General features: G+C 40.3%; 1 protein-coding gene across 8 annotated transcripts in view; it reads right to left on the bottom strand.

The window, feature by feature from the left end:
- Positions 1-26,854, bottom strand: part of LOC126061336 (complement receptor type 1-like) — a 130,689-nt gene that overhangs the window by 58,542 nt on the left and 45,293 nt on the right. For all 8 annotated transcript variants that reach the window (XR_007513767.1, XR_007513768.1, XM_049857835.1 and 5 more), the window contains exons 5-11: positions 21,202-21,603; positions 18,312-18,488; positions 18,122-18,224; positions 16,681-16,766; positions 11,583-11,810; positions 9,231-9,410; positions 7,111-7,210 (exon numbers count right to left, since the gene is read on the bottom strand). Coding sequence is in view for 6 of the 8 variants with exons in the window: in XM_049857835.1 (XP_049713792.1) it covers positions 7,111-7,210; positions 9,231-9,410; positions 11,583-11,810; positions 16,681-16,766; positions 18,122-18,224; positions 18,312-18,488; positions 21,202-21,603 (1,276 nt within the window). In the remaining 2 variants the exon portion in view is untranslated. The remainder of the gene's footprint in view (positions 1-7,110; positions 7,211-9,230; positions 9,411-11,582; positions 11,811-16,680; positions 16,767-18,121; positions 18,225-18,311; positions 18,489-21,201; positions 21,604-26,854) is intronic.

Here is a 26,854-nt window from a genome sequence, read left to right as displayed (position 1 = left end):
GAAAAGAATGCATACTCTGCAGCTGTTGGGTGGAGTGTTCTATATATGTCTATGAGTTCAAGTTGGCTGATTGTGCCCTTTAGCTCTTCTGTGTCTTTGTTGATTTTCTTTCTAGATGTTGTCCTTTACTGAGAGTGGTGTGTTAAAGTCTTCTACTATTATTGTGGAACTGTCAATTTCTCTTTTCAGTGTATTTGGAGTTTATTTATTTTGGAGCCCTATCATTGGGTGCACAGATATTTATTATAGTTATGTCTTCATGATGGATCATCTCTTTAATCATTACACAGTGTCCATTTTTGTCTTTTTTTGTGGATTTTGTTTTAAAGTCTATTTTATCTGAGATTAGTATTGCCTTTCCTGCTCTTTTTTGGAAGCTGTTTGCTTGATATATATTTTTTCCATCCTTTGATTTTTAATAAATTTCCATCTTTGTTTCTAAGATGTGTCTCTCATAGATGGTATATTGATAGATCCTGTTTTTTTATCCATTCTGTCGCTCTCTGTCTCTTCATGGGTGCATTTAGACCATTTACATTCAGTGTAATTATTGAAAGTTATGAGGTTATTGCTGTCATTTTGTAGTGCTTTTCTTGGTGGCACTGATGTTTTCTTTGTTCCTCTTACTCTCCTGTGCTGAATTCCTTTTGTTGTGGATTTTTTTTTTTTTCATTTCTGTAGATTTTGTGCTTACTGAGACATTACGGTTTTCTTTTTTATTTTGATGAGTAGGTTTGTTAACTTCCTTTGTGGTTACCTTGAAATTTACCCTTATCTTTCTAGGTTTAAACCAGTCTCTTATTACTTGGTATCGCCTCGCCTTCCTCTCCATTAGAAAGTTCTATACCTACACTGTTTATTCCTTCTTTTATTGTTCTGACGTTGTCATTTATAGATTAACCTCTCTGGTTCCTTGTTGTAATTCTTTTGGTTTTGATAGTTTTTGAGAGTTCATTTCCTAGGTTGGTATCTGGCTGGTACAATCTTGCATCCTAGTTTCAGGCTGTGGGCTGATGTTGTTTGTTCTCAGACCAAAGGACTCCCTTTAATAATTCTTGTAAGTTTGGTTTGATTTTTACATATTCCATTAATTTCTGTTTATCAGGAAATGTCCTAATTTCACCATCATATTGGAATGAGAGTTTTGCAGAATATATTATTCTTGGTTGGCAGTGTTTTTCTTTCAAGGTTTTATATATGTCATCCCAATGCCTTCTTGCCTGCATGGTTTCTGCTGAATAATCAGAGCTTAGTCTTATTGATTCTCCTCTGTATGTGACTTTTTGTTTTTCTCGAACTGTTCTTTCTCAGGATACTTTGTTTGTCTTTGGTTTTATCGAGTGTGATTATGATATGCTTTGGTGATTTTCTTTTGGGGTCTGTCCTATTTGGGGTTTGTTGAGCTTCTTGGATGGTCAGCTTTTCGCTTTCATATTAGTGAAGTTTTCTGCCAGCAATTCTTCAGTGAGCCTCTCTGTGTTTTCCATTTCCTTCCCCTGTTCTGGAACTCCGATGACTTGCAAATTTTTGCTTTTGATTGTATCCCACATAATTCTCAGGGTTTCTTCATTTCTCTTTTTTCTTTGTTGTCATTTTTCCTCAAACGGAATTATATCCAAGTGTTTGTCTTCAATTTTGCTGATTCTGTCTCCCATCATTTCAAACCTGCTCCTCAGCCTTTCTATGATACTGTTTCTGAAATCTTGTTCTTTATCTTTTCGATTTCTATTGTTGTTTTTGTATGATTTCTAGTTGTGAATTTATTTTGGCATTTTGTTCCTGTATTACTTTTCTGAATTCCTCCACTTTTTTGTCTGTATTTTCCATCAGTTTTTCTGCCTTTTCCATGAATTTGTCTATTTTTCCCTCATTTTTGTCTGCTCTTTACTTCAACTCTTAGATAGTTCTGAATATCAGAGATTTGAATTCCCTATCAGGTGGTTCTAGTGCCTTTTCTTCTACTGGAAAGTCATCTGGTGTTTTATTTTAGATGCCTTCTGGAACCATCCTGTCCTTTTTTTTTTTTTTTTAATGTATGTTTTGATATTGTCTGTTGTCTTTGGGACATTCAGTATTTTCTTTGTTTATTGTTTGTAGATTTGTTTCATCCTGCTTTTTTGTTTAATTGGTTATATCTGAGCAGGTAGGGTATGCGTTCTTTATTGTTTGCTCATCTGTGGGTATGATACTACTTTTTATCTTCTTGTCCAAGGGTCAGGGCCAGTTGCTCAGCTATGGTGCAGCAGGGCAGGTCCAGCTTAAGGATAGGGGCTGGGATGGGCTGTTTGTGGCATGTACTAGGACCGACAAAGTGGGCTGGGAATCAGTGCAGGGCAGGTTCTGGCAAGCTATGCCTGTGCTGCTCAGGGGAGTGATGCTCAGCCCATGGTACAGGTAGGCAGGAAGGAGGGGGGAGGTGTGATGTGTGGAGCTAAGATGGGTTTGGGAAACAGCAGAGAGAGGAGAGAGAAACAGGAGCCACAAATAAACAAGAAAAGTGCTAAAGGAGTGGGTGCCGTGTCTCCTGCTGGGAGCTCCTTGAAGCTGCTTCCCTATATTCCCTGTCCGACAATGTCCAATGTGGGCTGGGCAAATCCAAGTGGCATAGACCCTGCACTTCCCAGCCTGCCAAGCTACAACAGCCAGATAGGAACTGGCAGAGGCTGAGTGGCAGGGAGAAGGATGGGGGGTGGGGACACATATATCACCAGTTACCAGGTGCCGTGTCTCCTGGTGGGAGCTCCGTGAAGCTGCTGCTTTCCAGTACTTCCTGTCTGCAGATCTCTGACATGAGTCCAAGACAGTGAGTCTGTGCTGCTTTAGCTGATGGGGACCTCCGCATGTATCTTTTCTCTCTCTCTCTGTTTTCTGTCAGTTTCTTATTCCATTCAGTGCTTGCTGAGTTCTTTATCTCTTCATTTGACACTTAGGGTTCCAGGATTGGCCGGAAGTCTGGTCTTTTTTTATGAGTTAGAATTCTGTTCTACATTTTTCTCCAACTCTGTCCAGGACCTTCTATTGTGATCCCTGTCAGAGCAGTCAGTGGTAGTAGCCAGGCACAATCTAGTTGTACTGGACCTAGTCTGGTGGAGGCCATGGTGGATGTGGTCCATTAGCCCTTTGGACTCATCTTTCCCTTGTGTCTTTAGTTTTCTTCATAAAGAATGAAAAATTATTATGCTCTACACATAAACCCACCCATCAGCTTCACAGGAGAAAGACCTGGCAATCTGTTCCTGTAAAGATTGCAGTCTAGAAAACCTTATGGGGCATTTCTGTTCTGTCACACAAGGTTGCTATGAGTCAAAAATGCTATGACTCAGCACCTAACAACAAAAACAACACACATATTCCCCATTTAAGTTACCACTTAGGAAATTATAACAGGTAGACATAGAAATCACAGACAGATTGTAATATAGGAGAACTCAGAAGGAAGAAAGCCCATCTCAATCTGCAAAGTAATTCTTTATTTCTAAGGACAAGCTTAGATTCTTACCTCTTTATTCAGGCTTTTTGCCATCTTCTTCCCTAGTCCTTTACAATTAAATGTGGTATTTCCCTTATTCATTATGGGGTGTTTTTATACTTGTCTTTAGGGAATCTCACAGATTTATTTTATCCATATGTGCTTTCCATCCAGGAAACGATAAGCTCCTTGATTAACAGGGATGCCGTCTTACTGAAATAAGTAACACCCACCCTGTAGCATATAAACCAAAACCAAACCAAACCCAGTGCCGTTGAGTCGATTCCGACTCATAGCGACCCTATAGGACAGAGTAGAACTGCCCCACAGAGTTTCCAAGGAGAGCCTGGTGGATTTGAACTGCCGACCCTTTGGTTAGCAGCCGTAGCACTTAACCACTACGCCACCAGGGTTTCCCTATAGCATATAAATAGCTTAGAGAGTTTGACAAATACTTGATAAATATTTAATTTGTAGATATTTAATAGAATACAACTTGATAAATATTTAATAAATATCTGTTGAGTACAGGAAGGAATGATGGCTTTACCCTGAAAATCCAGTAAACAAGAGTCAGAGGAAACCCAGTCTGGCTTGAAACAGCTAAACATCTTCACACTTTAAATGTGTAAGGTAGGGGTTCTTAATCATGGTGTCAAAACTATGTAGAGTAGAACACAAAATTGGAAACATTTCATCATGATTTATTTGTCTATACTCTTACTGTGAGACTTTTTCATACATTTATTTGACTATAACAATTTTTCTTTTGTAAAGCATTTGTTCATCATTTACCATTTTTTTGCTTGGTGTTTACCTTTTTGTAAATGGTGTGTAAGAGCTCTGGATGTAGTTCCCCCCCTTCCTGGCCCGTCTGTTGTCTGTCTTCTGCTTCTTTTTATGTGGAAAAATGTTATTTTTTTGTATGTTCAAATGTATCAATCTTATCCATAATAGAATTGTTTCTTAATAGATGTCTATAAAAGTCTTAAATCAGAAACATATGTGCCTTTATATTCATCTAGTTGTTATATGTCTAACATTTAATATTTAGTCTAGATAGACTTTGTTTTGGTGTTTGACATGAAGTGGGGATCTAACTTATTTTTTTAGATAGTTGTCCTACTAATGAATAATTCCAGTTTTCCATGCCCTGCAATGCCATCTTTATCACTGCTAAATTCTTACAAAAACATGTCTATTTCTTGGGCTCAGAGCATTTTGCTGTGTGGATCTATGTCTATATTCCTGTATTATGTCAGTTATTTTACTTTTTAACGTATTTTAACATCAATTCTGTTTTATAATATACTCTTGTAGTTACATCCCCTCATTATAATTTCAGGGAATTTTGTTGGTGAGTCTCATGGCATAATTTTGTCAAATTAAAAAAAATTCCTTTGGAACTCTAATTTACATATTAATCCAGAGATAATTCACACCTCTAAAACATTACATCGTCTTTTAAATAAAAACTTATATCTTCCATTTCTTCAAACATTTTTTATGTGTCCCAAGAAAGTTTTTAAAATCTTCTTATAAAGCCTGCATATTTCCTGTGAAATTGTGTCTCGTTGATTTTGTTGCTATTGTGAATGATATTTTCCCCCATTATATTATACTTGGTTGTTATTTATGTAAAGGAAGTAATTTATGAATATCTCTTACTGAATATTTTATTGATATCTCCAGTTAGTTCTGATAGCATTCTTCTTTTAGATTTTCAGGTTAATAACGATCTGCTAATAACTTTTCTTTTCCACATATGTGTGTGTGTGTATGTTTATATATGTGTATGTATATATATACATATATACATACACACATACATATGTACATATATATATATATATCGAATGCTAGCCAAAGGGTCAGCAGTTTGAATCCACCAGCCACTCCTTGGAAACCCTGTGGGGCAGTTTTTTACTGTGTCCTACAGGGTTGCTATGAGTCAGAATCAACTCAACGGCAATGGGTTTGGTATATATATATATTTTGGGGGGTGGTGAAGGGAGTGTCATTTTATTGAATTTATAGGATTTTGAATAATAAGAATGATGCCAAGTGTTCTTTTCCTTCTCCTAGCTCTCATTATAGGAGCCCTGGTGGTGCAGTGGATAAGAGTTCAGCTGCTAACCAAAAGGCCAGCAATTCGAATCCTCCAGCTGCTCCTTGTAAACCCTATGGGGCAGTTCTACTCTGTCATATAGGGTGGCCATGAGTCACAATCGACTCAATGGCAATGGGGTTGGTAATTCTAATTACATGCTTCATGCGTGCTTCTCGATTTTAATCAATAATTATAGTGTTTTTGGTATGTCAGAGTATATTTATATGAAATTAAGTATATTTATATGAAATTTATATGATTTTAACCAATTATTATAGTGTTTTTGGTATATCAGGGTAAATTTATATGAAATATTTATATGAAATTATAGGAAAGATATATACTAATTAATCCTTCATCACTTTTAGCTTTCTTTTATTTTTCTGGAATTTCTGGTGTGTGTGTGTGAGAGAGAGAAAGTAGTTTTTAGTACTGTCCATCCTTGATGAATTTTGGAGAATTTCTCATTATCTCTTCAATTTTTTTTTTTTTTGGCGGGAGGGGGTATGATCTAATCTATTGATCAGTACTCCTTTTTATTTGACTCCTGTGTGTTACATCCATGTGTAAATTTTCTTGATCTCAGATCATTCAGTCTTACAAATGCCTCCTATAGTTTTATAGATTCTATGTCACAAACACATATGAGAGATTTCTAAAGGTTTCCCCCATTTCTTGTTGTATGCTGTTTTGTGGAAGGATTTTCTTTGATACCTCAGATTGGTCTCTAATTTTCAGTTGCTCTATGGTATATTGGATGATATTTTGGTTTTCTCGCCGTGGAGAGATCTATGGTTACTCAGAACGGGAGTGAGAATGGATCTATCAAGAGATTGTATGGAAAGCTGTTAGATGAAGTGCGAAGTGGCAAATATTGATGCACACGACTTTAAACTTGCTGGATCATAGATATGATGCCTTGGATAGAGTGGGGTGGAGCTGATGACCAAGAGCAGTTTTTCACGGAGATTTAATCTGTATCTGTTTTCCCCCTTAATTTATTATGGCAGTTGAAAATTAGTACATGTCCTTTAAAGGCTTCTGGCATGTTTACCTGTTCCGAGGGAAAGTCAAGAACAAGACTGCATCAACGTCCCCACCCTGTGGGCATTTTAATGCTTACACTTCCCAGAGCTTTAAGATTTGCCCTCCCAATCCTCTGCCTCAGGGTCCTCCAAGTCTGCTATAGTACTCGCTGCTCTCAGTTAAGGATATTTGTATGGGTCAAATAGCATTTTTCCTTTTACTTATTTGATAGACTTCTCCTTTTTATCCAGTGAATGCTTTACCAGGCTTCATATGTGCTGTATTTGGCAGGAGCATGGTACCCTCCCCTAGTCTGCAATAGAAAGATTGCTCCTGCTTTTTTATGTTCTTTGGTTATACACCTGTGCTCAAGCCACCAACCGTATCCTATTGTTTACTTCTTAAAGTGAAGATGGCAATAGTCTGTTTTGTCTATCTAAGACTGGGTTGGAGGCTGGCATTGTTGTTCTGGAGCTCATATCAAGAGTTAGTACTCCCAACTCACCCTTCATTACAAGAATAATTAATAGTTGATCCAAACTGGATGTCTGTGTTTATAAGCACCATTCCATTGGAGGGTTTTGGAGGATATCCACATGATTTTCCTAGAGGAAAGAAGCAGAATTTGGGACTAGGTGTGGAGTTCAGAGGTCACACTGAGGTGTAGCATACTCAGTGGTACAGTTCTGCCTGTTCCACAGAATTGGCCCGTTTGAAGAAACTAACTATAACCTCAGAAGCAAGCAGCTAAGAATATCACTTATAAAAAGGCCACTTTATATCTCACAATAAAGGTCATTTATGGCTAAAGAGTTGTACTCTGAACCCACCCACAGCAGTTGTCATCAAGTTGACTCTGACTCATGGTGACCTCACGTGTGTCACAGTAGAACTGTGCTCTGTAGTGTTTTCAGTGGTTGATTTTTTGGAAGTAGATCACCAGGTCTTTCTTCCAAGGCTTCTCTAGGTGGATTTGAAACTCCAGCCTTTTTGTTAGCAGCCAAGTATGTTAACCATGTGCACTATTCAGGGACTCCTCTGACCCACCAGCCTAAATAAAAAACCTCAAAATTGGGGTGTCAACTTTATCTTTAGTTGGCCAAGTACAATTCACAGTGACCCACTATTATGGATTGAATTGTGTCCCCCCAAAATATGGTAAATCCTAACCCCTATACCTGTGGTTATAATCCCATTTGGGAGTAGGTTCTCTTCGTTATGTTAATGAGGCAGCATTAGCATAGGGTATGTCTTAAATCAATCTCTTTTGAGATATAAACGGAGCAGATTATGTACAGAGAAGCAAGCAGAGAAGAGGGAAGAGAGATGCCATACCACAAGAACATCGCCAAGGAACCTAGAGACAAGGACCTTCCCTCACAGCCAACAGAGAGAGAAGGTTTTCCCCTAGAGGCAGTACACTGGATTCAGATTTCTAGCCTCCTAAACTGTGAGAAAACAAATTTCTGTTTGTGAAAACCACTTGTGGTGTTTCTGTTATAGTAGCACTGGATAACTAAGACACCTACATAATTTTCTTTCTTTTTTTTAAATTGTGATGCCTATGTATACACACACGCACACACACGTATGTATACATAGTATTTAAGAGCTACGGCCGCTAAACAAAAGGTCAGCAGTTTGAATCCACCAGCCGCTCCTTAAAAACCCTATGGGGCAGTTCTACTCTTGTCTATGGGGTTGCTATGAGTTGGAATTGACTTGATGGCAACAGGTTTGATTTGGTACTCCTCACTTATTGACTATCTTATTATCTGACAATAATAAAAAATCTACTATCGGACTATTTTGTGCATGTAGGTCTGGCAGTAATGAACACCAAGGTGCGAGGCGAGAGTAATGCTAGCTGTGATGGTTAAAGTTATATGTCAACTTGGCTGGACCATGATTCTGTGTGGTTTGGCAGTTATGTAATGATGTAATTTGGCAGTTATGCAATGATGTTGTCATTCTCCATTTTGTGATCTGATGTGGCCATCCTCCATTTTCACATAACAACCTGGTCTTTGGAATCTAAGGAATGTGTGTATATATATGCACACACATACTTATACATATATACATACACACATATATATAAACCTTTGCTATTTTAACATTTTTTACATGTACAATTAAGTGACATTAATTATATTCATTATGCTGTGCAACCATCACCATTATCTGTTTCCAATTCTTTTATCACCCTTAACAGAAGCTCAGTATTCCTTAAGGAGTAAACCCCTCTGTCTCCCTCCCTCCCATCCCTGGTAACCATTAATAAACTTTGGATACCACTTACATGAAATACCTAGAATAGGCAAATGTGCCATGTAAACATTGTGTCCCTGATTCATGTATTTCATGGTTTCAGTCATCAAAGGTGACTCCAGTGAATGGAGATTTTCCCCTCCACCTCCTTTTGTGAGCGTCTTTCCCATGAAATGAATATCTTGTCAAGATACAGAAACTCCAAGCTATGAGAAATGATGACTTACAAGCCCACCCTCCATCTAAACACTTTGGGCAAACTTAGACATCTTGTCTTCAAAATTTGAACAAATTAAATCAGCTCCCACAGGTACTTTGACAAATATGAAGAACTCCCAGGACAGGGCTACTCACTTTTACAGGCATCTTCAGCACTTGACCAGGCCAAGTTTTCTAGGCAGGTGATAGAGAACAAGCTCCCAGAGTACCCAGGGAGGCATTCGTAATCCAAATATGTCCCAATTGGAAACTCAGACTCATCAATCGGAGTTGTAGGCTTGGCAAATGGGAATTGTTTTGGGGTTTGACAGTGACCTGGAAGCCAAGACCACAGGAATATCAGAGTTAGCAGAGAGACTTCTCTCTTTGTCTTCAATTAAGCGGATAGACAAGACCACAGAAACAGACATGATAATGGCAAAAGATTTTCTTCCCTGGAGGTTATCTTAGAATGGTGCTTTCTAATAGCATCTACTCATCAGGAATTATTCACTACTTAGAAGACTATTCAGCTTTCTGTTCTTATTTTACTAAAATGAGAGCTTCAGTTCATAGTTTCATGTGTCAGGCTACCCCATTAGATTTATCCAGAGTTAATTGTTCATGTCATCATTCATTGGTCTTAATTCACTCATGCATCTTACCAACTCTCTCCACCTACTCCTCCCCTCTCTATTGTCAGAGGTGCTCACCATAGACTGCCTCTCTGGCACTAAATAGCAGTCACCACTTGTAGTGGGTTGAATGGCGTCCTCCCAAAAGGTATGTCCACAAGAGCCTCAGAATGTGAGCTTATTGGAATAAGGGTTTTTGCAGATGTGGTAAAGAATTTTGAGATGAGATCATCCTGAATCTAGGGTGGGCCGTAAATCCAATGACTGGTGTCCTTAAAAGAGAAAGGAGAGGGATACTTGACACACAGACATAGGGGCAAAGGCCATGTGTCAATGGATGCAGAGACTGGAGTGATGTATCTACAATCCAAGCAACACCAAAGGATGTTAGGAACCACCAGGAGCTGGAAGAGGCAAGGAATGAATTATCCCACAGAGCCTTTGGAGGAGGCATATCCCTGCTGACACCTCGATTTCAGACCTGCAGCCTCCAGAACTGTGAGAGAATAAATTTCTGTTTTTTAAGCCACCCAGTTTGTGGAAATTTGTTATGGCAGCCCTAGGAAACAAACACACCTTGCCTCCCCTGCAGATGCTCAGCAGACTCTGAGGGTGGACAGACCAAGCCACCCAGCAGCCTCCTCTACCACGTTACGCTCTCTTTATGAGTGGGTACATCGAAATAGATTCTGAACTCAACTACCTCCTCTCTGGAGGAGCTGCTTCTCTCTGTCCATTTAATAAGCCTAGGCTGGCGCCAAGGCATCTGCCTTTGGAAAGTCTCACTGGACTCTGACATGTACCACAGTAAGCAGGTTAAGGAGGTAACAGAAAAGCCGGATACCTTTCACTGTGTGTAGCCTTTACTCATTGGATTGCTTTTTGTCTCAGGGATCCCCTGCAGCTGATGTGGTATTCCCAAGCTGGTGCCACCTCACCAGTCTACTTCAGCTTCCATTCTTGGAAAGTAGGGCCTAAAGGACCGGGTGAATTTCTCCAGTCTTTATGGAGAAATAGCCTCTTCCTTTTTGTACCCCTTTCTTTGGTCCCTATCCATCTTTCCTTGTTTCCTATCATCCCCAGACTGGAAGAACACAACGGCATATGGTGCAGCCCAGAACAACCTGACAAACTGGCACACTTTTAGGCTAGGTCTTAAGCTACAAAGGCAAAGAGAGTCTTTATGGTTACTTAACCCATTCCGCTGAAAAACCTTAACTAAGTAAATATCCAGTTTTCCAGCTTTGTTCTTAGCATGCTCCTGTACCCCTTATAAACTTGTGGAGACTGTAAGTCAGTTACACTGTTATTGGTTAGCATTCATGAACCAAAACCAAACCCGTTGCCTTCAGGTCATTTCTGACTCATGGCATCCCTACGTGTTATAGAGTAGAACTGAGCTTCATAGTGTTTTCTTGGCTTCCATCTTTAGGGAAGCAGATTACCAGGCCTTTCTTCCATGGCACTGCTGGGTCAGTTCAAATCGCCAACCTTCTGGTTAGGGGCCAAATGCAAAACATTTGTATCACCCAAGGACCTTAGCGTTCATGAGCAGCAGTTTTCATGTCTTCTCAACTGAAATACGTTTTTCTTCCTGATTTATGTAGCTTTCACCTTACCCTTTTCCTCCACTCCTCTTCCTCCACTGTCCTCATCACCCCACAAGCAAGAAGAGGCATTAGCATTCTACCAGTTCACACACAGCTGGGCACTGCAGGAGTCCACCTCTTTCAGTTATGCCGTGTAATTTTGCTACTTCCACTTAGGACAAAGTTAAGCGCACAAGCAAACATGACGTTCTTAACAAAGAAATACGAACACTTTGGTCCAGACATTCTGAGCCCATTCAGGATATGTGGAAGTGGATACTGACCAGTAGGTCCAGAAAGTTCACAGCGAGGGGGAGGGCTGCTCCAAATCCCGTTCCCTCGGTTGTCACTTGTGCAGCGGATAGTGCTCTCTCCAACGAGGCTGTAGGTCATCCCTCTGTCTGGGTTGTGGTCACATATGTAAGATATTTCTTTTCCGTAGGGAATGTTTCCCAGACGACTTCCTGTGTGTTTCCCATTAAGGATAGCCGGAGGATTTGGACAAAAGATTTCTAGGAAGAAGACAAGAGTTCTAATTTCCATTAAAATTTTAATCTGTGGTGATTCTACAGTTATGGAGTACTGCGCCTGCATTGCTAGTTACATAATATCTTTTTTCTTAGGGAGAGTATAAACTGCAAAATAAATGTATTAGGCCTCTGCTGAAATGGAGCTAAATGAAATGATACCTAAATCAATGTTTATTATAAAAGTCCAAAAGAAACTCAAATATCCTGGACTCTTCAGATAGATAAGATTTCTGGATAATTGAGAACTTATTCCCTTAAAATAAATAAAAGTATTCTAATTACTTTCAAGGGGAAACCATCCATTAATTCAACAAACATTTTTTTGAGCACCTACTGTATGCCAAGTTCTGTTTTAAGATAAACACAATCTTTGACATAAAAAATCTTCATCCTAAAGAAATCTTTCTAAAATATAGATTTACTAGTTGCCTGTCAATTTAATGTTTTCTTGACATATCAGGACTGTACTTCTCAAAATCAAGCTGAACAATTACGGTAATACTGTCATATAGTACTTCGTAACATTTCGTACTCCTGTGTATGTTCCAAAAGGCTCAAAGGAGCCATGCTTTTTGAGATAATAGTTGGTCTTTACAAGATTTTATTCTCATTGAAAAAAAAAAAACAACACTCATTTTTTTCCTTTGAGTGTACATCTATCTGGACCAACTCCTTCCTCATTCTAACTTGACTTGGTTTTGGGAAGAAGATGCTGCAGCTTAACCGAATTATCGATAAATTAGTGAAAGACTGGAATGTTGTTGTTGCATTCTGTAGAGTCAACTCTGACTCATAGCAACCCTATAAGACAGAGTAGAACTGCCCCATAAGGTTTCCAAGGAGTGACTGGTGGATTTGAACTGCTGACCTTTTGGTTAGCAGCCTGAGCTCTTAACCACTTCGCCACCATGGCTCCAAACAGTTGCTGTCAAGTAGACCTTGACTCTTGGAGACCCCATGAGTGTCAAGGTAGAACTGTTCCATACAGTTTTGGATGGCTGATTTTTTGGAAGTAGATTGTCAGGTCTCTCTTCAGAGGCACCTTTGGGTAGACTCCAACCTGCAACCTTTCAGTTAGCAGCCCGGCACGTTAACCATTTGCACGATATTTACACTCTAGTAAATGATTTTAGGTATATCTTTGGAGAGTATTTTTTCCCTTCTTTCATGCTTCTTCGTTGTATTTCAGGAAAGTTAAGGTTGTTGAATATCTGACTTCCAAATATGCAAGATGTAATTATTAAGTTTCAGTATAGAAATTCATACAAGATGTCCAACTAATTGGAAAACAAAGTATTTATTTAAACAACTATCTATTATAAGCATGTATTTTTCAGTAGTTACAATAAGAAGACGAAGCAACACCCTGTTTGTTTTAATAATAAACATATGGACAGACTGGATATGTTAGAAGCATTCTGGGATGTAAACTTTTTCTGCCATCTAAAAACCAAAACCAAAAACTCCTTTGGCTCCACTTCCGTCTCCAGCTACAGCCCCACTTGACTAGCCCCTTTACGTTAAACTCAGTAATGTTGTCTGTGATCTGTCACAGCTCCTTTCCTTCCATTCTCCCTTGAACTCATTCCAGTCAGGCATGTGCCCCACCACTCTACCGCAACTGCTTTTGTCAAAGTCACTTATTACTGCCATGTCACTAAATCCAGTGGTCAATTTTCTGTCCTCATCTTATTTGACCTATCCACAGAATTTGACACAGTTGGCAAGTCTCATTTCCTTAAAAGGATTTCCCTACCCTTCTTCCTCCTGGTTTTTCTCTCATCATAGTGATTCCTTCTTCTTAGTCTCCTTCCAATTCCTTTTGATTTTTCCAACTTCTTAATACCGGATTGCCCAGGCTCACCCCATGGATCCGTTCTCTACCTGTACTCACTCCCTTGTTGTTGTTATTAGGTGCCGTCGAGTTGGTTCCGACTCACAGTGACCCTATACACAACAGAAAGAAACACTGCCCGGTCCTGTGCCACCCTTACAATTGTTGTTATGCTTGAGCTCATTGTTGCAGCCACTGTCAGCCCACCTCACTGAGGGCCTTCCTCTCCCTACGCGATCTCATTTAGTCTCATGACTTTAAACGTAGATATAATGATGACTTATAAACATCTATGTCTAGTCTAGGTCTCTCCTAAATATCGAAATCTCCTAAATATCTAAGTATTTCCACTTGGACGTCTAATAGGAAAACCAAATTTATGTCCAAAACTCAACTTGTGATTTTCTTCCATTCTGAAACCTGTTCTTCACGTGGCATTCTCCATTTCAGTTCGGGGAAACTGTCCTCAGGTTTGTCCTGGCCAAAACCCTCAAGAGCCATCCATAACTCTTCTTGTTCTCTCACACCATCTCTACCTCCAAGTATGTCCAGAATTTTGTCACTTCTCACCACCTTCTCCACTGGGTCAACAACTCTGATTAAATTGTTGCAATAGTTTCCCAACTTATACCCTTGACAGTAACCCCCGGATTTGTTTGGCTATACCTGCCTTTTGGGCCATCAGTTGCTTTCTCAATGGAGAGCACTGACTGTTACCGCTGCTACCTCTTTTCTTAAGACCACTAGCCCTCAGCCTCCCCCGTGGTGAGGGATGGGCATCTGTACAGCCTCCATTATGTCCACTGTAGTGGAAGTCATAGCGGCTCCAGCCTGCAAACCTGACCTGACTGGATCCGTGGAGACTCTAGCTCCTTCCACCACTTCCGGGCTTAGATGAAGTGCCATGCAGCAGGACATGGGCTTGGTTTCCCCAGAGCCTGCCCAGAGGGACCAGGTATAACACAACCTGGAAGTCAGGGGTTAATACCGATGAGGTGAAGAGGGGCAGGAGATAGGAAAGAGCCAGCAGATAAATTGCTTGTTCTTTCTTTTCCTTATAGACCGTTCTGATTCCACAGGACTTTTCCAGAGATGGCCTATGTGACCAAACGTCTTTTATTTATTTTCTTTCCTTTCTTCTTGTCCTAGCAAACTTCTAAACCTGAAGCATATGGCATGATAAAATGGCTGACATGAGTCTGACTTAAAACTGTTTTGTTGCAGGCTCCTCCTTCTGCATTCCTGGGAATGTAACCTTGACTTCTTCCCATTCATATGTATATGGCCTTGGGCCTCTGGCTGAATAGGATCAGAAGACCCCGGCTCCCTATCAATGACCTTGTTTAAACCAGCCTGGCTCTTGCTCCAAGATGACTCATATCAGATAAGGGTGGGGGTCAGGAATTTGATTTAACAGCTCTTTTTTTTTTTTTTAATAGATAAGGGGGGGTGGGGTGGAGTGTCCAGGGATGTGATTGTAGGAGAAAGAGTTTACTCAAGATGTTTTAGGAAGAAAGTAGTTGCTGAGGACATACCCACCTTGTGACCCTGTGACCATCATGTCTATCCCTTCCCCACCTTTACTATAAAAAGCATACCTCTCCCTCCATGCTTTCAAGCACGGGGTAGATTCCTCTCTGCTCTGTGTTTCCCCAATTCACAAACTGTATTACCTTCAATAAATCTCTTTGCTTTTTAGTTTTAACAGATTCAGAGATTTTGCTCTTTGACGCTCTCTACCTTTTTATTCTCCTTCACTCTTGCTGCCCTAGGACTGCATACTCCAGTTAAGCTTAGAATTTAAGCTTTGCCTCTGGCACCGTTTTCTGGGGATTCAGAAGTAAGATAACACTGCTTTTCAACCCAGTTCCTCCTATGGTAGCCAGAGTGATACCATTAAAACAAACAAAAGCAAGATAGATCATGTTACTTACTTACTATTCTCATGGTTTTCTCTCTAGCTCAGAGTAAAAGTCTAAGTCCTTGCAGGATGTAGGGTTACAACTCTTTTGTCATGTCCTGCCACTCCTGTATTTGCTTACTCAGTTCCAGCCATATGGGCTTCTCAGAAAAAGTCAGAAACAGGCATTTCATGGAAAATGTCAGGAAATTTCTTTGCACTTTCTGTTCTATCTGCTTGGAAAACTCTTTCTCTATATGTGTGGTAGTGGTTAACTAATTTCCATCGGTGCTCAAGTGTTACTTTCTCAGAAAGGACGTCCTTGATCACTTTATTTAAAATGGAAACTTTATTATTTTCCTGTCATTCCTTATGCCCTTCCACATAACCATTTTATTGCACTAGCCTGTGTGTGTGTGTGTGTGTGTGTTTCACAGAATTTAGTATTATTTGAAATTGTCTATTTATGTGTTTGTTTACATGTTTTTGGTCTTTCTCCCTGTGTAAGAATCTGAACAACACAGGAGCAGGAACCTCATCTGTCTTGTTTACAGGCGTAATCCCAGTGCCCGGGTGTATAAGTAAGTGCTTAAAAAATGTGTTGAAATAATGAACACATGGATGGATGGATAGTGGAGGAAACCACAGAAAAGTTGAAGCGTGACTAATACTTTTTACAACAAAAAGGAAAAATTTGTTAAAGCATCATGCCGTAAATTTCTCTCCACCAACGAAACATACCTCCCCATTTATAGCATACACTACAGAGCCCTGGTAGCACAGTGGTTAAGAGCTCGGCTGCTAACCAAAAGGCTGGCAGTTCAAATCCACCAGCAACTCCTTGGAAACCCTATGGGGCAGCTCTACTGGCCTATAAGGTCACTATGAGTTGTAGTTGACTCGATGGCAATGGGTTTATACCTATACATGTTTATAGAATGGTACCAAGGAGTCATGATGCTCAGGCTGATTTCCCCCAAAAAACGTTCCTTGTAATTCTTCCAACAAATAACTATTTCTATAAAAAATGGAGATAATTTCATGGGACAACACACATTAAGAAAAAGGCAAAAACAAAGAGAAAGATCCAGACCTGAGCAGATATTCCTTTTACTCACGTTCACACAGAGGAATGCTGTTATTCCAAAGGCCTTTTATTCCGACCAAGACACAATAGCTAACAGAGCTGCCCTTTAAAAGGAACCTAAAATACAAAAGAAGTAGTAAATGAGTGAGCACACCATTTCTTCTTCCCTTCATCTGCAGACCTTGGCTTCCTCCATTCTGCTAAGATAAAACTTAATTCTTAAATTAAAGGTCAGGCGACAAAGCTCAACTCATTTGGTTTCTCAACTGATAGAGGCTCAGAAGCCAAATCCTTTCAGAAAAATACAGTTTCCAGTGTGGGACAAAGCAATAATGATTGTCAAAGTCAGACAGATATCATAGCCCAGCCTGAACTGAGGAAGGGACAGTAAACATACGTGTTTCCTTGGCTGGTCCTGTACCTTCAGGAGGCCATCTTTCCCTGACTGTTCTCTTTTTATCATTAGTGAGAACTAACTCTGCTAATGTAAAACTCAGCGTTTCAGTCTTTCAGACAGTGGATCAGGCAGGGAAACGGCTCCTGGTTTCAGTTTGCAAAGCAGAGAGCATTAGGAAAGATACCAGAGACTGTTCTTGCCACTACATTTGGTAGGAACGGAACTTACGGCATCATACTAGACTTTTGAAGGGTAAAACCAACTTATTTAAAAGAAAAAAGGTGAGAAGACAGGGCCCTTTGGAAAAAAATCATCCTAAAACGTCCAGTTTATTGTCAGACCAATGGTCTCTTGAATTCCAGCTTGGTCCTTATTTTGGGTGGCTGGAATCTGATGTCTGTCAAGGAGTCCTTGGAATGTATTGAGAGCAGTTGCTTAATTTCCATGCTTTTTACCCACCACATGGAGCTGGAACTTAGTACCAAGACCATTGTGGTTCACAAAGAGAGTTAATGATCTTACTTGGGATATTAACACTAGTCACCTTGCTCCCACTGCCACAGGCCAGTACTAATTAGATGATTTGTAATTAGATTAAAAAATACTTACACTTACTCTTTTATTCCTATTTCAAATTACACTACTGATTGGCTTGAAAGTTTCCAGAATCAATTCTTGTACATTATTTATCTTATACACAACTTTCTCTTACGCATTAAACTTTTTAAATAACACCACTACAACATTTATCTCTTCATACCTCTGAATTACTTTTTATCTGTACTTTTCATGTTTCACCTATACATTTCTTGCTATATTTCTGCTGTTCAGTATATTTATTGTTTTGCTCTTTTTATAGTATTTGTTGTTAATGGGTCCATCTAGTTCTTGCTACACTTCCCAGTCATCTTTGGGAAGTGTGTTCTAGCACTTCTTTTCCACCACCAGCCCCTCCTTTTGGACACAAACCATCTACTACCAGCCCCTCTTTTTGGACACAAACCATTGTCTCCAGTGTCAGTATCCATCACTCAGCTCCTGGCCTCTACCCCAGGTCAGATAAGCTCACACTCACCCCTCATCACAAACGAAGGACACTTGTGCCCCAAGCTGTCGACCATGGGGAGAGAGTACACGGCCATTAGGGAGTTGGTCCAGGATGTCATCACATGATTTCACTGAGGGGGAAAAAAGAGAAATAATGTTGGTACATGGAAGATAAAGACACAAGCTAAAAATGTCAAATGAGATGAGAACCTAGGTACCTTCACATCTGGGGGCTGCAGGGCTCCAGTCTCCCTGGGGTGTACAGCGCAGCGAAGCAGCTCCTCTGAGATCATAGCCAGGCTCACAGCTGTAGAAGACGTCCTCCCCAGAGGAAAAGGTGGCCTTGTCACTTGGGGTATGCTTACCATGCGGGATTTCTGGAGGTGGCTGACACACTGTGGAAAGAACAGGTTCAAGGTACCCATTTAAAAAAAAAAGTGTAAACTGAGAAGAAAATATTCTTTGATGGTTACAGGGAGGGGGAGGGAAGGAGAGAAAGGGACATTCACTAATTAGATGTCGATAAGAACTATTTTAGGTGAAGGGAAAGACAACACACCATACAGGAGAGGTCAGCACAAATGGACTAAACCAAAAGCAAAGAAGTTTCCTGAATAAACTGAACACTTTGAACGCCAGCGTAGCAGAGGCAGGGCGTTTAGGGACCATGGTTTCAGGGGACAGCTAAGTCAATTGGCATAATAAAATCTATTAAGAAAACATTCTGCAGCCCACTTTGGAGAGTGGCATCTGGGGTCTTAAACACTAGGAAGTGGCCATCTAAGATGCATCAATTGGTGTCAACCCACCTGGAGCAAAGGAGAATGAAGAACACCAAGAACACAAGGAAAATATGAGCCCAAGAGACAGAAACGGCCACGTAAACCAGGGACTACATCAGCCTGAGACCAGAAGAACTAGATGGTGCCTGGCTACAACTGATGACTGCCCTGACAGGGAACACAACAGAGAACCCCTGAGGGAGCAGGAGAGCAGTGGGATGCAGACTCCAAATTCTCATAAAAAGACCAGACTTAATGGTCTGACTGAGACTAGAAGCACCCCAGTGGTCATGGTCCCCAGACCTTCTGTAAGCTCAAGACATGAACCGTTCCTAAAGCCAACTCTTCAGACGGGGATTGGACTGGACAATGGGATAGAAAATGATACTAGTGAAGAATGAGCTTCTTGGCTTAAGTAGACACATGAGACTATGTTGGCATCTCCTGTCTGGAGGGGAGATAAGAGGGCAGAGAGGGACAGAAGCTGGCTGAATGGACACTAAAAGAGAGAGTGGAGGGAAGGAGTGTGCTGTCTCATTAGGGGGAGAGCAATTAGGAGTATATATTTTTTTAGCAACGTGTATATAAATTTTTGTATGAGAGACTGACTTGATTTGTAAGCTTTCACTTAAAGCACAATAAAAAAAAAAAGTTGCAGCAGAGTCGATTCCAACTCATGGCAACCCTGTGTATCTCAGACTAAAATTGTGCTCCATAATGTTTTCATGGCTGTGACCTTTCATAAACAGGTCACCAGGCATTTCTTCTGAAGCAGCTCTGGGTGGGTTTGAACTGATAACCTTTCGGTTAGTAGCCCAGTGTTTAACTGTTTGTACCACCCATCAGATGTGGGGAAATATCTTTTGCTAAATCCTTACAGAATCATAATCAAAGGGATTGAAACATAAAAAGAAACCAAATGATACTTCAACCCGCTCATTTTACTGGTGTGGAAGTTAAGAATAGGGAGGAGATACATCCAGAGACCTCACAGCTAGTAAGAAGGAGAGAATTAGAACCCAGTTCTCCCCAGTACAAGGCCTAAAATATATTCATTCTGCAAGGGCAAGGGCTCTTCTCCTAGCACTGCTTATCCGTAGAGGGTTAGTATTGGTGGGCTTCTCCACCACCTCATTTCTTAAGAAGATAATATCAATTTACAGCCTTGTTTTTCAGGTCTTCCAAGTCTTATCTAACACATTCCCCTCATCTCTCTCCCTGCCGTCTTGTGATGTCATTTTCACCTATTTGTCAGCCTTGCTGCTCTCTTAGTGGTTACACAAGGTGGGCATGGGTTGGTAGAAGAATTGTAAGCTCTTTCACTGTCCCTGTTTTTCAACCATAACACTTCCCAATCCACAGCTAAGCCAGCAATTACAGCATAAGAAGACAAAAAGAGCCTTTGAGAACAAAATCTCCTAAGAAGCCAGTGATTGTAATGAGAGGGCATGTTGCTTAGAGAGTACTTGATTCAAGTTCTGGCTGCCTCCATGGACGTCAGAACTCATTTGAATTTCATCCTGATCAAACTCAAACCAAACCTGTTGCTGTCGAGTCTATAGCTAATTAAAGATGAATAAAAAATCGATTTGGCCTTGAGCAAGTTACTTTCACTCTTGACCTGAGATTCTTAATTATAAAATGTAGGAGGTGGATCTGAGTAGATCAGGTCGAAGGTCTTTGTCACTATTCTTATGCTGTGGTTTCTGTCCTCACAGCCCATAAGTGAACTGCTCCCCTGTACCGATAGATGCCAATAGAAGTAGAGCAAGAACCAGGGCATTCAAGCTCTCGGGTCTAACACCTTAGCCTTCTAATCCTGGGGATGCCACTTAGTAGCATGTGACCTAGACAATTTATTTAACCTTGGAAAGACCAAGCTAAGCTCCCTGTCAAATGGGGATAAGAATAACACTATTTCCAACGGTTGTTGTAAAAAGTAAAGGAGCTAATGCAGGTAAGGTGGTTATCAGGTGGCTGAACACAAAGTCCTCATCATTCTTCAGTGTAATCGAGTGATACCAGAGCTGCTACTTTGCCCTGAGAAATGCTCAGTATGGGACTCCTGAATGTCTCCTTTCTTGGCTAATTCAGCTCTTGCTTCTCAAAACGAAGGAACATACACACAAGTACGCATTCACACACACACACACACTCACACACACACACTTTCTTAGTTTATTCACGCACACTGCCCATCACGCATCCTTCCCCTAGAACCAACGCTAAGCTCCTGATCCTCCATCAACTCATGCCATTTATAAAAAAAAATAAAAAATTATTATCATTATTTTATAGGCCCCTTTAAAGCCGTAGACAGACTCACCCCTGGAACAGCTTGGTAACCGCGGTGCCCATTTGTTTTGGGCCTCGCATTGCATACTGTCGGGTCCTTCCATTACAAAGCCAGGCTTACATTTGAACTTCACAGACTCATATAAGTCATACAAGTTTTTACCCCTAGATACCATTACTCCATTTTCGACATTTGGAGGTGTGCACGTATTACGGGGTGGAATACACTGAGGTGGAGGGCCGCTCCAGATGCCAACTCGATTATCTTTGCTGGTACAGTGTATCGATGCCTCGCCAACAAGGTTAAACTGCTTCTTCCCAATTTTTTCAGAATTACAGCGGTAGGTCACCACCATTCCATACTGAAAATATTCTCTCCCATTGCTATTGAATTGTCCATTGGCAATGGCTGGCGGTGGCCCACAGGGAATGCCTAGGAAAAGGGACAGCACGTTAAATAACAGTGAATTGAACAAGTGAAAAGATTCCAATGAATCACTGAACTGTAATTATGTTTATATTAATTATTTACTTTCAATATCTGCTAACATGCAGATAAACGTTTAAAAAGTTGTAATTTAGGTGGGTATAACAGCATGTGTTCTACCTTTCCTGCATATATTGTTTCCTGTAAACATGTACATTCATTAATACAATTGGTGTTTCTTTCATTTTAAAAAGCCCTTTGATCATATTATTATATCATTGTTTATACCGTTTTTCCCTACTCTTTTCCAGTTGCCTTTTTAATTTTCACTTTTGATATTCACTGACTATACCAAAACCCCTTGGCACTGAGTTGATTCTGACTCATAGAGACCCCAAAGGACAGAGTAGAACTGCCCCATAGGGTTTCCAAGGAGGGCCTGGTGGATTTGAACTGCCGACCTTTTGGTTAGCAGCCGTAGCTCTTAACCGATACACCGCCAGGGTTTCCTGACAGAGTACAGAGTATAGTGTCTCAAAAACCACAATAGAAGAGCCATCTGTGCCCTGGAGCAGTCGAGCCAATGAAACATACTCCAAGTCAGAAAAATCGAGAAAGTCTATTAAGGAGATGTATACATCACCGAGGGCCCAGCAGCAACATAGGCTGCCTCTATGGAGTCCCAAAGAGCAATTTTACATTACAGCTTATATAGAATCTTACAAGGGTTACAAGTGTCTTTGTAGTCTGCAGATAGCATGGCTGGAGGAATTTTTCATTACAATATAGTGACAAAAGACTCTTTACCAGACCTAAAGAGTTACAAATCTGATACCTGGGCTCTGATTTTTCTGTGGGAGGTTGTAAGTCACAGATGGTCGGACAGAACAAAACAAATTTATTTGCATCAGTTTAAAACAAAGAACAAGGGCATTAACATTAGGTCAAAACAAAGTCTTTAACAGACGTATGCAAAGGAGGAGGCAGGCAGAGCAAGGAGCAGAACTTATAGATTCATCATGGCATTAGTTATGTCAAGCTCTCAGTCACCCATCTTGTAAAAGGAGAAAACATGCTGGGGAGTATTGGGGTCACACTATGAAAGAAAACTGTAAGAGAAAACAGGAGACACAAATATACAGCATGCATTAAGGAAGGAAATTGGAATATAGCCACATATGTAAAAGAATATTTATGAAACAGTAGACTACTGTGTGTTAAACATTTTGAAAATCTAGATAATATAAATGGAAATATAAATTACCAATATTCATTCTAGGAGATGGACACCGTGGTGGCATAGTGGTTAAGAGCTCAGGATGCTAACCAAGTCGACAATTTGGATTCACCAGGCAATCCTTAGAAACCCTATTGGGTAGTTCTAGTCTGTCCTATAGTGTCGAGTTTTAGTCATCTAGTGCTGCCATAACAGAAATACCACAAGTGGATGGCTTTAGCAAAGAGAAATTTATTCTCTCACAGTCCAGTAGGCTACAAGTCCAAATTCAGGGCGTTGGCTCCAGGGGAAGGCTTTCTCTCTGTCGGCTCTGGCGGAAGGTCCTTGTCCTCAATATTCCCCTGGTCAAGGAGCTTCTCAGGTGCAGGGACCCCGTGTCCAAAGGACACACTCCACTCCTGCTGCTGCTTTCTTGGTGGTATGAGGTCCCCAACTCTCTGCTTGCTTCCTTTTTATCTCTTAAGAGATAAAAGGTAGTACAGGCCAAACCCCAGGGAAACGCCCTTTACCTTGGATTGGGGAAATGACCTGAGCAAGGGTGGTGTTACAATCCCACTGTATCCCTTTCTAACATAAAATTACAATCACAAAATGAAGGACAACCACAGAATGCTGGGAATCATGGCCCAGCCAAATTGATACATATTTTGGGGGGACACAATTCAATCCATTACAGGTTGCTACGAGTTGGAATCGATCTATGGCAGCGGATTTTTGGTTTTATTCTAGGAGATACAGAAAGCTAGGCCCAAGAAACTTGTGATTTAGGAAATAATATTGGAGTCATTATTCCCTGTGACCCAGCTGGAGTTGGGCTCAAAAGAGCTCACGAGGATTCACAAGGACACAGCAACTGGGCCCTGAGGTATAAAGACAATAGATAGGATAATCGTGGAAAATATCTTTTAGGGAACTTTTCACATAAGCCAGAACACAAAAGACTTTCCATGCTTATCTTTTTCTATTAACATATTAAAAAAAAACTATAGTAAATAGAAATTTGTTGGACCAGTGAAGACTGTCCTGACCGTTCCTACTGAAACCTGTACCAATGATCCTTAAGAAAGACAATTCAAAATGTAGAATGAGAGTTTCTAGCCAATCTGTGAAAACATGAAGCTTTCAATGGTTTTGCCTATTTGTAATGTTAATAAATACTGATGACTCTGTAACCCTCCTTGGACTCAGCCAGACATGGCTGTGGAAGAGTGCTTGCCCGTTTTCCTACTTCTGTCTGTTCTGTAATATTCTCTGGACTCAGACAGACATGGCTGTGGTAGCATGCTTGTCCATTTTCCCATTCTTGTTCATTCTGTAATGTTGCTTGTACTTGGGCAGACATAGCTGTGAAACGTGCTTGTCCGTTTTCCCACTCTTGCTTACTCTGTAATATTTCCTTAGACTTGCGCAGGCATTAGCTCTGGCAGCATGCTTGTCCACTTCTCAACTTTTGTCTTTTTGAATACATGCCGAATAAAACTTTCTTTTTGCTTTACTAAACTTTGTGATTTTCCCCCCTACAACACTTGTAAGAACAGAAACAAACAAACAAACAAACAAAAAAACACAGATATTACTAAATTTCATAGATTAGGTCTATCAAACTTTCAAGTAAAGACACTTCCAAATGTAATTTTAAATGTTTCGCAACATGTGAAAGAAAGTTCACCAACTCGTTTTTACCAAGCCTGAGCTATATACCATGACACAATACTCGTGCAAAAGTGATCATATTTTAGTCCACAAAAACCTCTCAGTATATTTGAAACACAGAGAGTAGCACTTAGCACACTGTATTACTATAACACAAAATAACTAGAGCTAAATGACCTCAACTCAAATCCCCAAAGATGTGAAACTGAAATGAAAATTCTAAGGAGGCTTCTGCTTCTGGTAATGGTGATCTTGATATTCAGATCAAATATTGCTCTACCCTACCCCCCACCCTACCACCACCACCTGAGAAACACTAGAAAGCTGGATAGAACATAAAAGATATCTATGAAAGCATCGGAAACCCTGGTGGTGTAGTGGTTAAGTGCTACAGCTGCTAACCAAAGGGTCGGCAGTTCGAATCCGCTAGGCATTCCTTGGAAACCCTATGGGGCAGTTCTACTCTGTCCTATAGGGTCACTATGAGTCGGAATTGACTCGATGGCACTGGGTTTTAATGTTGTCCCTACTTTTTCTTCCATGATCTTTATTGTTTTAGATTTTATATTTAGGTCTTTGATCCATTTTGAGTTAGTTTTTGTGCATGGTGTGAGGTATGGGTCTTGTTTCATTTTTTTGCAGATGAATATCCAGTTATGCCAGCACCATTTCTTAAAGAGACTGTCTTTTCCCCATTTAACTGACTTTGGGCCTTTGTCAAATATCAACTGCTCATATGTGGATGGATTTATGTCTGGATTCTCAATTCTGTTCCATTGGTCTATGTATCTGCTGTTATACCAGTACCAGTCTGCTTTGACTACTGTGGTGGTATAAGTTCTAAAATCACGTAGAATGAGGCCTCCCACTTTGTTCTTCTTTTTTCAGTAATGCTTTACTTTCGTATGAAGTTGGTGATTTGTTTCTCCATCTTGTTAAAAAATGTCGTTGGAATTTGGATCAGAATTGCATTGTATCTATAGATAGATTTTGGTAGAATAGACATTTTTACAATGTTGAGTCTTCCTATCCATGAGCAAGGCATGTTTTTCCACTTACGTAGGTGTCTTTTGGTTTCTTGCAGTAGTGTCTTGTAGTTTTCTTTGTATAGGTCTTTTATACCTCTGGTAAGACTTGTTCCTAAGTATTTTATCTTCTTGGGGGCTACTGTAAATGGTATTGATTTGGTGACTTCCTCTTCAATGTTCTTTTTGTTGGTGTAGAGGAATCCAACTGATTTTTGTATGTTTATCTTGTATCCTCATACTCTGCTGAACTCTTCTATTAGTTTCATTACTTTTCTTAAGGATTCTTTAGGGTTTTCTGTGTATAAAATCATATCATCTGCAAGTAGAGATGCTTTTACTTCATCATTACCAATCTGGATGCCCTTTAGTTCTTTATCTAGCCTAATTGCTCTGGCTAGGACCTCCAGCACAATGTTGAATAAGAGTGGTGATAAATGGCATCCTTGTCTGGTTCTCGATCTCAAAGAGAATGCTTTCAGACTCTCTCCATTTAAGATGATGTCGGTTGTTGGCTTTGTATAAGTGCCCTTTACTACGTTGAGGAATTTTCCTTCTATTCCTATTTCGCTGAGAGTTTTTGTCACGAATGGGTGTTGAACTTTGTCAAATGCCCTTTCTGCATCGATTGATAAGATGTGGTTCTTGCCTGTTGTTTTATTTATATGATAAACCCATTGCCATCAAGTCAATTCTGACTCATAGTGACCCTATAAGACAGAGTAGGCCTGCCTGATAGAGTTTCCAAGGAGCACCTGGCTGTTTCCAACTGCCAACCTCTTGGTTAGCAGCCATAGCACTTCACCACTATCCCACCAGGGTTTCTAATTTATATAATGGATGATATTAATTATTTTTCTAATGTTGAACCATCCCTGCATACCTGGTATGAATCCCACTTGGTCATGGTGAATTATTTTTTTGATATGTTGTTGAATTCTATTGGCTAGAATTTTGGTGAGGATTTTTGCATCTAAGTTCATGAAGGATACCAAACCAAAAACCAAACCCAGTGCTGTCGAGTCAATTCCAACTCATAGCAACCCTATAGGACAGAGTAGAACTGCCCCACAGAGTTTCCAAGAAGTGCCTGGCAGATTGGAACTGCCAACCCTTTGGTTAGCAGCCGTAGCACTTAAACACCACGTCATCAGGGTTTCCTGTCATGAAGGATACAGGTCTGCAATTTTCTTTTTTTGTGGTGTCTTTACCTGGTTTTGGTATCGGGGATACACTGGCTTCATAGAATGAGTTTGGGAGTATTCCATACTTTTTATGCTCTGAAATACCTTCAATAGTAGTGGTGTTAACTCTTCTCTGAAAGGTTGGTGGAACTCTGAAA

Source organism: Elephas maximus, chromosome 18 (assembly GCF_024166365.1).
Source record: "Elephas maximus indicus isolate mEleMax1 chromosome 18, mEleMax1 primary haplotype, whole genome shotgun sequence".
Taxonomy (NCBI): domain Eukaryota; kingdom Metazoa; phylum Chordata; class Mammalia; order Proboscidea; family Elephantidae; genus Elephas; species Elephas maximus.
This window is presented reverse-complemented; position numbering and strand designations above follow the sequence as displayed.